This window comes from Diadema antillarum, unplaced genomic scaffold (genome assembly GCF_040938485.1).
Source record: "Diadema antillarum isolate AM-2024a unplaced genomic scaffold, OU_Dant_1.0 seq00000854_RagTag, whole genome shotgun sequence".
NCBI classification, from domain to species: domain Eukaryota; kingdom Metazoa; phylum Echinodermata; class Echinoidea; order Diadematoida; family Diadematidae; genus Diadema; species Diadema antillarum.
Window position 1 is genome coordinate 2,099,548 of NW_027271725.1, and position 14,024 is coordinate 2,113,571.

Genomic DNA, 14,024 nt, shown 5'->3' on the forward strand with positions numbered 1-14,024 from the left:
CAAAATTCTCGTATTGTGAATGTTGTTGTGGAGCAAGGGTGGAGCGCAAGTGTGTTCGACTCATGCCTGTCTATGTAGTTGTGAGTGCCAGTTACATGGGTAATGTTCGTTTACATGTGGCAAGTCGGTACTGGAACATTATGTTTTCATGTTTGATCACTACCCAAATAATCGGTCTTCTTGCGAATTCAACAGAGAATGCGATTAGCCGTGGAAAATTTGACATTAATGATTTCTTCAAGTGTTATATCTGCGATAAAATGTGGGTAAAAATTAGATAAGAAGAAAATTATTTACCCATTTATGCGGAGAGGCAACCCGATTATGAGGTAATCTTAAAGAGCACTGGAACTGATTTTGACTTTACTGCCCAATTAAACGGAGTACCCGTTTAAGCGATACCCGATTACGCGGAGAGTACTGTAATATGGCTAGTCTATTCTTACCATATTGGCGTGCCTGTGGGGGACGTTTTACTACTATCAATACAGTGGACTTGATAACTTAGAAGCAATCAACATTGGATGTACATGTATCATTATTACACATAAACAGATGAAAGTCATGCATGGAATTTATATACTTGCCTCTGACACCATTTATCATTTCTTTGTTCCTCTTCATAGAAGTCACAGCCATGCTGTAGATAGGCATGTGTTTTTAAAGTAAAAACATATGTATACACAGTCTTCTTCAGCCTAACGATCCCCTTTAAAAGGTGTATCATCTATGCCACTTAGAGTCACAAGAGAAGACAGAAAATCTTTTTACTCTCCTTAGTTGACAAACCTCTCAAAACTACCTCAAATTCATGTCAATGCCTGCTCCTACAGTGAAAAAAAACCACAACAACAAAAAACTGAGTCTCTGGATGACAAATGCATAAATTTGTTATCTTAAATACCCTGATACCTATAGCTCGAGAAAGCAAGTCTTTAAGTTTAAAAAATAAGAACCTTTTTGTGCACAGCATGTGAACTTCATTGCTTGTGGGTTTAATGCCTTTGAATTAACTTACTTGAACTGACACAATATCAACAAGTTTTAACACCCACAATGCAGTGCAAAGTTGGTTATAACCATGCAAGATTGAACAAAAATATTATTCTAATTAGTTTGAGCTGAAACAGAAAAATTACTGTGCTCCCTTTATGTTTTTCCTCCACATTTCCTTAAGTGCTATTTGCACTCAAGTCAGATTTGCTAACATCCTGTAGTAGTGAGCACTGAATATAAAAACAGCCAATAATCAGTTCCAAACATAGTGCTCAGTAGGCCGTAATTATTATGACCATTCACCAGTATATGGCATCTGATGTTAGACCGTCACTCTCTCTCTTTATCTTCTTTATCTCCCCTAAATCTAACATGATGCAGAAGGTGAACATTACTATTGGCAGGTCTCGTCAATGATTGGTAACAGACCAAGAAAAAAAAGGAACATGACATGCTATTTTTGATGCACATCTCAAGATGGCAAACAGCCCTACATGAAGGATTACTGGCGTCCTTATTGATTGCACTTCTTGCCTCTGACTGCCAGCTGCTAGGAGTTGTCGAGTTGTACAAACAGTCCGTGGCTGAACGGCGACATGTAGCGAATGCCTGCTGCTTCAAAGGCCTTCTTTGGCAGGCCGGCACTACACAGGTACAGCTCTCCGATGTTTTCGCCGTACTCCAGGGGCAGTCCCACAGCCACGCCCCACTTACTGGTGAAGGTCTGGGTGTTGGATGGGTCCAAGGAGAGGACGGGGGCCTGGCTGACTTCCGACAACCACTGGAGGATGCCACGGTACCACGCCTGGTCTGGGGTGATGGTGTCGTTGGGTGTGTCCAGAGCACAGATCACCATATCAATCAGTTCATTGCTTTTAGGAAGATCTAAAAGGGCATTGAGGACAACAACAACAACAAAAATCGTTAGCAATGAAAACAGCAGAAAGAAGCTCTGATTGTAATGACAAAAGTATCACTTGACAGAATGACTATTAACAGAGTCACCTTACACAAATCACAGCTTACTCCCAAAATTGCTCAGTCTATCAGCAAACTTGTGTGTAAATATAGACCTATCATGTAACTCAGGATGTCTGATTGTGTACGGCTGCAGTCAGAATTTGCATATTTCTCTTGTAATTCACTTTCAAATGTATCAAAATAAACCCCAAACATGCAGCATCTACGTATAGTGATTATGATCACTGAATGAAACACGATTATGGCCTGAAAAGAGGGGGTGATCTACGCTCACAAATTATGGAACCAAAAGAACAAAGCAACATGTAAGCCTGAGAATTGCAAGTCAAACTGGGTGAGGAGCAGTAAAGGAGACCAAATGTGATCGTGCATCAAAAAACCAACAAAAAGTCGCATGCCCTGATTTTACGTGAGAACTCAAAATAGGTGAAATAGGTAGACCTAGTTAATCTTGAGTTTTTCATATTTTCTTAAAGAGCAATTCTTCTACATTATTCTTAAGTTTGGAATCATAAAACACGTGGGAAATTGCATCTTTGAAATAGCAGTTTCTCTAGAACACCTTTTTTGCAGAATAGTGTGATGAGGTACGTCTTAGAGGCCCCTTTTCATTTCTTAGAAACACTTCACACACTCTAAACTTTCAACTCTAATTACTTTTGAAAAGATGTAGCTACTGCTTTGAAAGCTGGCATTAGTCATGGACAGAATGTTTTTACGGAGCATGCTCAATTTGAGCTTAATCTGATAAGCCCTTCATTGTTGATGCTAAGGAGTTTTACATTTGTCTTTCTTCCCAAATCATTGCACAGAGCACGGCATGATAGAGATTAAGGATTTGCATAGACCCTATACTTCAGAGCCTCTTTTCTCAGTACACTCTTTTCCAAAGTGTGCGCTTTCTTTTCAGTATTTAGATAGGTTAGGGGAGTCCATTCAAATTGAGTTATACATCATTTTAAAGCTTAAAGTCTGCTCTTTCAGAATCTGCCCATGTAACTAAAAAACCATGTCTGGCGACTTTTTAATGGTATTGTGCTGCAGGGTCACAAATACGAGATCTGTCTCCACAGGATGCCACACCCTACCTTTGTAGCTCTGTAGTTTGAGTCCATCTGTCGCATCAAACAAGTCAATCTCCTGCCTCAGCTCTTCAAGCATCTTGACAAAGTTTGGCACAAAGAGGGTGACGCCAACCCCGTGGCCAGTGAGGTGACGGGCGCAGCTGACTCCCTGGGCCCCCTGTAAGTGTGGGCCACACAGCACCACCACTGAGGGGTCTGTGGCCCTCCTCTTGCAGAACACTCTGAAAAGACATTGCCCAATGTGAGAGAGAGATGCAAACATTAATCACATCTCTATATGAGGATATTGCTTGATTCACATGGGTTGCATTAAGATGTTAGCACATATATCTATAATGTCCATCTTAGCTTTCATCTGCACTGTACAGTGTAGGAAAACCTAGACAGTCATAGTGCCCCACTCTTCCTATGAGTTTTTATCCTGTGGTGTTAACTGGCTTTCAGTATAGGAGCACTAGAAAATAACTACTGCAAAAATACACCAACAAACACAGCCGAGCTCATCTGGTTTGGGATGTACACTCTTAACTCTGGTAGGCAGTTTTCAATACTAGTGAACGCTTTTTGAATACTATCTTGTATCAAAACATGGGAGGAATACAAAAATAACAAAATAATAGGTTATCGTAATCCTGCACTTGACTACATTAACTTTTGAAAAAGCTGTGATATAAATATGAATTCTCAATGCTTGTAGCATACAAATTATATTCAAAGGGCAATTGTGTCACAGATTAACAACTTTCTCAGTCAGTTGTGCATTCAAAAATTATAACAATTAATTGCAAGTATCAAAATCTTGGCAACTGTAACACTTAATTTTAACCCACAATATTAAATTTATATCAAGTATTTGAATTCCTCAGTTGAAATTTAATTTTAAATAAATTACATTTTTTGAATATGTGTGCCAGCCAATGAGAAACTTGTGTCATCCCCTCATCTTGCATACTATGGCATTGTGAAATATATCAATATTGCACTGAAACACACGACACAGGAAAAGAAATTGCTTGATTTCAGGAAACTTTACTCCTACTGTTTTCTTTTCATTCACTTTAGTCATATAAAATAACTCAAACACTATGTGTAATTTCTCAGTGATTATTGCACACTTGACATACCTCCTCTGCTTTTCTAGGAGCTGTAAGACAACTTGTGAAGTGCACATTCCTACTGCTTCTAGCCGTCTTTCTACTGTCAGACCAGCTCCCGTGGCTGATGACATCAACCTGGCCTTCAGCTCGGGGGAAATCCCCGGTATCTGCATGTCAGTATCTGAGCAAAAACAACAAGGGAAATAAAGCACACAAACAAATAGATAATCACAACGAAAATTCATCACCTTCCCTTCACATAAATATTCTCTTTTATTACGATATTGAGCTAAAAAGTGATGCAACTGTCCTGCAGTATGCTTTTGAGTTGTGATGTACAAAGCTATCCCTGAGCACAAATTACAAACATTTCACTGGCTGTAATTCAAATTCCACCCAGAACCAATAATATCCTTAGTGAAAATTGTTTTTGAACCTGGTTACTTCTCAAACTAGGAAAAGAAGATTTGCAGGTACTGTAGGACGTGAAAGTTTGTAGGGTGGATCAGTCTGGATCTGCAATGTACAAACTCATGGTATTAACTTTGCTTTATCATTTCTGGTTCTAGAGTAGAAGATTTTAAATATTCCTTAATGTGGGGGGGGGGGGGGGGGGCCAAGAGGGACATGGTACCCACTTGAAGGAATTGAGATTCTAGGGATGCTACCTGCTGAGTTTGGTCAAAATTCATCATGAGGTTTTCAAGAAGAAGATGAACATGTACAATTCAGGCCCCAATAGGACCCATCTCCACCCCCTCTCCTGGGTCCCAGAGGGGGGGGGGGCACCCCTGATTCCGCCAATCACATGAACAAACTTGAATCTACAGTCATCAATGTACTAACTCATAGTATTATGTAAGCCCTATCACTTCTGGTTCTAGAGAAGATTTTTAAAGATTCCTTAATTTTAGGGGGTTTGGGCCCCCCTGGTGGCCCCCCAGGTGGGCCATGGTGCCCATTTGAACAAATTGAGATCCTATCCCCCTAGGGATGCTACCTAACAAGTTTGGTGAAAATCAAACATAGGGATCTCAAAGTGAAGATGAACATGTACAATTTAGGCCCCATTAGGACCCCTCCCCACCCCCCTCCCCTGGGTCCCAAGGGGGGCACCCCTGATTCCCCCATGAACAAACTTGAAACTACAGTCATCAATGTACTAACTCATAGTATTTACTAAGTCCTATCACTTCTGGTTCTAGAGAAGAAGATTTTTAAAGATTCCTTAATTTTAGGAGGTTTGGGCCCCCCTGGGCCCCCCTCCAGGTGGGCCATGGTGCCCATTTGAACAAATTGAGATCCTATCCCCCTAGGGATGCTACCTACCAAGTTTGGTGAAAATCGGTCATGGGGTTCTCAAGAAGAAGATGAAAATGTAAAAAGTTTACGCACGACGCACGACGGACGAAGGGCGATCGCAATAGCTCACTTGAGCCTTCGGCTCAGGTGAGCTAAAAATGGCAAGTGAATTCCTCAACAGTCAACTGATAAGTAAAGTAAAAATTCATGCTGACCTAACAAGTATATGCTTAAGAGGGCAATCATGCTTAAAATGCAAAAACCCAATTACTTCAAGTCCTCCCCCCCCCCCCTCACAACAAAGGAAAAGAAGACAAATCTTATTTGTGAGATGGTCATAAATGGATTTCTTTTTGGAAGTCACAGATATTTACCTCCGCCAAGGGTGGAGGTTATGTTTTTTAATGATTGATTGATTGATGTATTTGATTTATTTTTTATGATTCATCTATTTCATTTCTTTTTTTTTTCTTTTTTTTTTTTTGGGTGGGGGGGGGGGGGGGGGTGGGGGATTCATTGCCTTTGGTGCCAGGACTGATGCTGCAGAGAAGAGTATACCCCAGTAAAGAGTAGGCCCCATAGTCTGGTACATGTTACAAGCTCTGTCATGATTTCTATTGAGGATTTTGAACATAAAGAGAAGAGGACTTGAAAAGACCTTCGACGTATGCGAGGCCAACTAAGCTTGGTTGACTCTATTTTTAGATCGAAACATGACACATTTCTTACTTCAGGTCCACGCTACATGACCTTACTGAATGAAGGGGGGGGGGGGAGATTGGGAGTGTTATTCAACATTGAGAGCACATCTGACAGAGCACACTGTTGAGCCTCGGTGTAAACTGACCTGTGTGGTACCACCTGCCCGTGGTATCTGGGCAGATGATCCGCTTTCCTTCCTCGGACTCCCTCCTCTCCAAGATGTTCTCGTCAAATCTCAGATTCCTTGGCCCCTGGCGTTTTGGCCGGTTGTCTCCCATCGCATCTAGCTCTTCGTAGAAGTTCTCCTTGTCAAACAGGGCAAAGTTCGAATCAAAGTCGAAGTCATCATTGAGGAAACTCTCCACTGGTGCACTGAAGCACTCCATATTCCTCGAGTTGAAGCCTCCACGGTTGTGCTTGCGACCATTGGTTCCCGTGATTTTCACAGGTGAAGAGCGAGTTTGGTTGGATTCGTAGCTCCCTGTATTATCAATGCACATATTTTTCAGTATGAGATAATCTCAACAAACAACACCACATCTATTGTTTGAAGCTGAGGTAAAAGGGTTATGTAAAACATGGCGGAAAAGACTGTTACATTTCTTTAGTATCACAAGAACATGACTGTAATTTCAAGAAAAGGTATCTGCTTCTTCATCATAGGTTTTCATTCAGCTAATATTATCATGGAATCAGAAATTGATAAATCCTACTCATAATGTCAAAGTATTAGAATGAATTGATTTGGACACTACATGAATCCTGTCAAGCCTATCTAAGCTTGAGTATATAATCTTTGGGGGTGAAAAAAATACAGAATGTAAATATGAAGTATTATGGCAAGATCACATTGAAGAAGGTACCACACATCATAATTGTTGGTAATGATTAAATACCCTAAATCCTTTTACATGCAGGATTTGATCTAAAAAGAAAGTGACATATATCTTGAGATCCCAACGAATGAAGACAATATCGATACACCAAGATGGATGACTGAACTTATACTGGCAGTTTGTAAGTATCTACAGCAAAATTTCCTCTATTTTCGTTAAAAATATAAAAATAACAAAAAATATGCAGGGTACTACACTATTCTCTGTTTAGCACAGAAGTATAGTTGGACCATATTATAAAAGTGGAAATTTTTACGCAATTTGCGCATGCAGAAGCTAGCGCGAAAATAGTGTAAGAACCTGCAAATATTTTTACGCACCATGTGTTTCAATAATTAATGTCGCGATTCCAAGGAATTAAAAACATGTGAAATTCATCTAATCCATCTGAGCACGAAAACATACTCACATCGGATCAACTTTTATAGTAAATACAAATTGTAATTGATTAGGGCATATGGCAAATTCATGTAGGATTAATGTATGCAAAAGTGAAATCAAATGCACCATAAGCAATATAACTTCACAAGGACTTATGAGACATGCAAAAGAATTTGAATACTGGTAGAATGTACTAGCAGACATTTGAATGGTGAATTCAGTAATAGTACAAAGATTAGAGAATCTGCAGTACTGCCTCTTTTTGTGAAGGAGAGGCAAAATAGGAAAACATATCAGCTAAATACATCATATTCTCTACTGTTAAAGATTTTACGGTATAAATGAGATGGCGATTTGTCACTACTCTCAAGTTTTGTACAGAGTACCAGTATGTTTTTCACATGTTTGAATTATACATGTATTTCGAGCATATTTCCAATTCGCAAGGATGTTGCACAGCCTGTTGTAGGCTTTTTCAAGTGTAGCATAAGAATTGGAGCATGTCGCAGTGACATACTCAAACTCCTTGTGGACCACCCTGCTGTTCACAAAATTATACTCTACATATCAAAGTCATTTTGAACATGCAGAAAAATTGCACTGTGAGTAAAGCAAAGTCTCGAGTAACTGAAAATGCTTGAGGTGTGCATGTGGAATGCAGCTTACACTGATAATCTGAGAAGGGGTATTAAGTCACCTGAGTGTATTCTCCTCCTGCCCCTGTCAGCCTGCCTCACTTCATCCTCTCCATTGTCTCCTCCACCATGCTTTGGCAACACATCCACGCTGTTGACCCTGTTGAACCCAGGACGTCCTGGTCTCCCGCCTGCACCCTCGTCACCCAACCCCTTACCGTGAGGCATGTTGAACGAAGCCGAGCGCTTTGTGCGAAAGCCTGCCTTCGCCTTCTCCCCCGCGCCGGACACGTCCGCCGTTCCATTCTGTTTTCGATTGGGCGAGTGGAATGCAGAGCGCTGGCTGTGATTCAAGTTGGCGAGCATGGCTTTCTGGCTTCCGTCAGCGCTCGAGTCTTTCTGGGTCTTGCCTTCACCATGGGGAGGCTTTCTGTTTGGTGATTTGCTCTGGGCCCTCTCCGCATTGTTTGACCTCCGAGCTGCTGTAAGGTTTGACTTTGAAGCATCCCCAGCATGCTTGTTATTGGTTGAGGCTGCATTTTGATGGAAGCAACAAAATATAACCCTTCTTACTGTCACCTCAGCCAAAGTTCCTGGTCATTCTCTCATTCAATCAAACACACATAAAAGTCCTAACAATGTGTTAACACTGTTAAAAACGGTACAGGTGTTCAGTGTTGCTTGATTGTTTCATGATTTACAAGTTTAAGAATGATACCTTTCTGTTTAAGAATGGTCATGATCAAGGAAACACGGGAAGACTTACTCTTTGGTGTAGTCTGTTCACCACTTGGCTTGTCTTTTTTGGTCTTGCTGCTGACTGCCCGGAGGATCTCCTTGTTCTTCTCTGCCTCCTTCCTCAGGTCTTCACAAGTCTTCAAAATTTTTAGGTCCTTTATGTCGGAAGCTCTGCAATGTGCATATCAAAATGTCATACATCATTAGCCTCTTCTTAAGAACACTTTCTGCACTGCAGTACTGCAATCTGCAGTTAAAGGGGATGGCTAGTAACCGATCAGTGGGAATCAGTGGGAATGCTGAGGGATGATTGTTCCAATCCTTGTGGGATTTATTTAAGAGTACATTATATATCTACTGTTGTGTGAAAATTATTTGCTTCAGAACGGTCTCATATTCAAGTAATGTGCAGATTAATGCCCCGTCACTGACCAGGGATGCTTACCTGGAAACATTAAACTGCACATTACTTGAATATGAGACCATTCTGAAGCAAATAATTTTCACACAAGAATATATATATAGTGTACTCTTAAATGACTCCCACAAGGATTGGAACAATCATCCTCCAGCATTCCCACTGATTTCCACTGATCAGTTACTAGCCATCCCCTTTAAGCTGCCAAGTTCTTTGTCTCCCTGCAAAGTGTAATAAACCTCTATGGAATTATCGCAATTTATCAACACTGAAGGCTAATTATGATATCACTTGCAAGAACTACATCGAATAAAGATCACAGGACAACCAAGTAGACAAGGCACGAGTAATTTTAAGAGAGAACATGTATTTAGGTACAACAATCATGCAAGTACAGATATTCTTGTTTTGTGGATCAACTTTATACTTTTTTTTTTCTAAAAACAGTAAATACCAGTACCTTTTCCACAACAACTAAAACAACCTATACATGAACTCCACTTACTTGCCAATATAAAAAAAAAAGTTTTTGTTTTTGTTTTTGTTTACCCATCCGATCAGATTCTTGTCAATAGGGCACTCATAATAGCATTAAATTTAAATCTTTATCATGTGGCTTGAATGATAAGTCAGTCAGGAACAGTTTAAAGTACTTGCAATCGGCTTGCTGTTGCAATAATATCTACAATGCACAAACTGTGACATTCCCAGTGCCTCCTCACCTGATAGTAACTTCCGGTACATCGTACTTGACTCCATTCCTGAATGCATTTCTGAGAGAGATGGTTTGGGCTTCCTTGCAGACAGAGGACACCTCTCCCTGGAAAGTCCCTAGCCCAATCCCACAGTCAAGGGACAGGAAATTTCCAATGAAGTTCTCCTGGTCCATGGTCTTGTCAATCAACGCAGATCTGACCTTCTCCTTGAGTTCCTTCCAAATGCGGATGTATCTTCATTAATGATAAATCGGTCAAAGGGCAAAAATGTAATGTCATTTCATTATATACATTACCAAAAAAAAATGGCAAGACAATTCCTCAACAGTCAACTGATTAGTAAAGTAAAAATTCATGCTGACCTAACAAGATATGCTTAAGAGGGCAATCATGCTTAAAATGCCAAAACCCAATTACTTCAAGTCCTCCCCCCCCCCCACCACACAACAAAGTAAAAGAAGACAAATCTTACTTGTGAGATAGTCATAAATGGATTTCTTTTTGGAAGTCACAGATATTTACCTCCGCCAAGGGTGGAGGTTATGTTTTCATTACCGTTGGTTTGCTTGTTAGTTCGTTAGTTCGTTTGTCCGTGTGCAAAATAACTCAAAAAGTAGTTAACGAATTGGGATGAAACTTGCAGGAAAGGTTGAGAATGACACAAGTAACAAACGATTAACTTTTGGTAGTGATCCGAGAATTTTTGGGGAATTTATGAAGGATTTTTGATATTTTGGCAGGTAGGGTCAATGAACTTGGGAGTTCAGGCTGCGCGTATTTGAGGTTTGCATGCGCGCACTAAAGTGCATGCTCTAGTTTCTGCTAGGGCGAGGCGCGCCGTGCAGCTGAGAGTTTATGACGAAACAAAGGCTTCTATATTGGGAAATAAGGCGACTTTCAGCACACAATGCTGTAAGTACGTATGGGTGGAAATCACTGATATCACTGATATCTCTATGGAAGAACAAGATCGATGGTGGAAATGAGCTGCATGCTTGGCAGAGGTCTGCGCTCTCAGAGTGCTTTTCTGGTTTTAAAAGTAATTTTTATAGGTACTATTCGGTTTGCAGACTGTAACATGCTACATGGCAAGTTCCAGCTGCACATGCACAATACACAGATTTTTTTTTTTTTTTTCTGACTCTAACATTTTGAAACTTCTGTTCAAAGTGCTTCATCGCAAGAAATCATGCATTATTTTGCAGAACATTGCTTAGCAGTCAAACAAAGGGAATTTGGAGGAGTCAACTCAAACTTTGTAAAGCAGATTTAAATACAGTTCGATGATTTTGAAAATATTTGAAAGGTCCAAGGAAGTTATAGGTCATTGTAGTTGAGGGCATCCTCGCTGCAGTGAACGCATATGGAAGTATTCAACACATTGACACTGTAAAGCAAGTGGCCCTTGATTCGACAGGGTTCCATGAATAGACCACTCTTACAAATAAAAGCTAACTGAAATTCTGAATGAAAAATGGCGCATATCAAGTGCGAAATTCAAACTACATGTATGCAACTACCTCCACACATGTTCCGAAGAGCACAACAGTGGGCCATGTCGCCGGACCCCCAAAATCCTTGTTGCGACCCTCCCGGGTCAGCTTGCATAAGCAGTTCAACGGGTAAGAAACGGGTATTGTAAAGTTGCATAGCAACACATATGGACTCCTTTCATTCCAAGTTTCAAAGTTACTACCAGGTAGTCTGTTTATCTGCACTGAATCTGTACAGCGTGTACACCTACAGCCATGATGGCAGCCATTTCTGAGATAACTTGAGCGTAAACGCTCAAAGCGTGGAGTACATGTCATGGAGTACCGCACTCTCGTAGTGCGATGTACTATGTATACAGTTTCGCCCGCGCATGGCATGCGCGCTAATAGTACATTCACATACAGTAGGCAGGGCGAGCGCACGGCACGGTACGTCGCGAATGTCGAACCACGGACACCCGGTGCCGAACGATAGTCACAGGCGGTCGAATGATGGTTGCAGCACAAGCGTACGTACTATGCACGCTATTTTGCTTCCACAACTTAAGATGTCGAATCAAGGGCCACTTCATCACTTGCTTTACATTGAAACTGACACTTCTCTATTCATAGCATTGCACGTAAAGAACGAACATTCACGCATGAGACCACACGCAGTGGTTTTGAATTCTTCACTGGGGATTTGAAGATGTCTGAATATTACTGAAAAACCTGAAAATAAACAAGATCAACAGCAAAACAACGATACCGTAGATTACTGTAGGTCCTCTAAATGCACATTGGATTTATAATGTAAGCATTTGCCTCTAGAACCTATGTGCATTTCACACGTACTGTCATGTCAAAAGAGGGTTAAAAAGGAATGGATTCAAATTTACAGCACCACTGAGTGCGTCAAAAAACAACCCAGGCGTTCAAAGCAGTCATCTTAACTGTTAGAGCGTGTACCACAAATCACATTTTCAATGCACGCTTGTACTTGTGAATTCAGAATCAGAGTAAATTTACCGGCTGGACATGTGGGCACTGTGAGTAAAATTTCAGGCAAATTGTGAGATGTTTTGTTTCTACACACTAGATCTATTGATAGAAAAACATCCGGGTGTTGATGTATTTTGGACACCCAAACCATGGCATTTCAATTTATGTAACTTAGCTGTCACACATCGTTCTCACAGCGTCTGCTTTCTTTAGTTGACCTTTGTTTTACAGATAACCTAATGGCAAGCATGGCAATGCCCACAACTAAACTGTTAGGATGTATGAGTGAGATATCCACACATAACACCACTGCCACCACACTGCACTACAGGTAGACCTAAACTAAGTTAACCCGTTGAGGACGAGTCCCGAGTATACTCGGGCAGGTGTCTATGGGAAATGCGTGTTGTAGCAAAATATAACCGTCCTCAACGGGTTAAGCTTACAGCGACTAGCATATGATAGAGTGTAAACCCCCCCCCCCCCAACACACACACACACACACACACACACACACTGTTAGTTCCTAATACTACTGGTAATAGCGTGTTAGATTTTAAACGAATTTAAGGTTGTGCTGAGACTTTCTCGTGTAATTCTTACCACAGCTTGAGACTAAACAATGAAATCCCTCTTCAGTATGTTGCCTATCTCAAAACAACACAACCGCGCAGAGCAACGTGCATACACGTACAAAGGCAATGTAACTCAACTAAACACAACCCATGACCCATCCACCAACGCAAAAGGCATAAGGTCTGTGTGCGTGTGCGCGTGCGCTTGCTGGTAAATACAGTGCACAAGCGGCACACAAACACACAAACTAGACACAAACGAGAAAGCGCACTCTACACACACAAGTGGATTTTTAAATTCAAACCACCTAACCAGGTGAAAATATAGTACGGTGAGTTTTGTGGTTTTTATCGAGGGCGCCCCCAAAAACCTTCGGCAGGCTTTGGGATGATAACGACGGATGGTATGTTTCTAACTTCTTTGATCCAAATACTGTATTGTAACATGACATTCTACATAGGGCCTACAATGTACAGACCAATATTTTCAAGAGAAGTGGTTTGCAGTTAGTTACTTGCAAATATGTCATTTCCATGTTGCCGATTGGGGCCTTGAATACATCTCCCTCAACCAACACAAACGCATCTGTGATGAATCATGTGGCGTATACTAATGTTTTTGGTTTGTTCTTGGTTTTGTTTTGTCTAGCTTTATTTTGTTTTTATTTTTGTCTTATGAAGCTTTACCAGTAGGGTTTATTATACCAACATGGCAACAACCGTCTAGAGCAACGTGTGTGTGTGTGTGTGTGTGTGTGTGTGTGCGCGCGCGCGCGCGCGCGCGCGCGTGGGGTCACTGGACTATAGAAGGTGAATATACCTATAGGTATAATTGCAGTGGCTATGAAAAAGTGTTTTTTTACTTTTCGAGGTGTAGTGTCAATTTCACACAAAAGTTAAGAAACTTGTGGATTTTTTAAGTCTTGCATAAATAATTTATGTACTTATATTTATATAGATTGCAACCCCTTTTACCCGAATGCCATCATTGCCAGATCGCAAGAATGAGAAGATTAAAATAATAATAA

General features: G+C 40.8%; 1 protein-coding gene across 1 annotated transcript; it reads right to left on the reverse strand.

The window, feature by feature from the left end:
* Positions 1-1,546: 1,546 nt before the first annotated feature.
* On the reverse strand, positions 1,547-10,174 carry LOC139740445 (enhancer of mRNA-decapping protein 3-like). The gene is made up of 7 exons (XM_071651038.1): positions 9,954-10,174; positions 8,842-8,984; positions 8,138-8,608; positions 6,309-6,644; positions 4,187-4,340; positions 3,066-3,283; positions 1,547-1,881 (listed from the first exon to the last, which is right to left on the reverse strand). The coding sequence occupies exons 1-7, from the start codon at positions 10,118-10,120 to the stop codon at positions 1,547-1,549; spliced, it is 1,824 nt and encodes a 607-aa protein (XP_071507139.1). The 5' UTR covers positions 10,121-10,174.
* Between the last annotated feature and the right edge of the window lie 3,850 nt (positions 10,175-14,024).

Excerpts from the sequence above, each read along its gene's own strand:
- LOC139740445 (XM_071651038.1), bottom strand. The coding sequence starts at position 10,120 with ATGGACCAGGAGAACTTCATTGGAAATTTCCTGTCCCTTGACTGTGGG. Across the intron at positions 6,645-8,137 it reads CAGGAGGAGAATACACTCAG|GGAGCTACGAATCCAACCAA; the intron begins GTGACTTAATAC and ends TTGATAATACAG. Across the intron at positions 4,341-6,308 it reads GGGCAGGTGGTACCACACAG|ATACTGACATGCAGATACCG; the intron begins GTCAGTTTACAC and ends GTTTTTGCTCAG.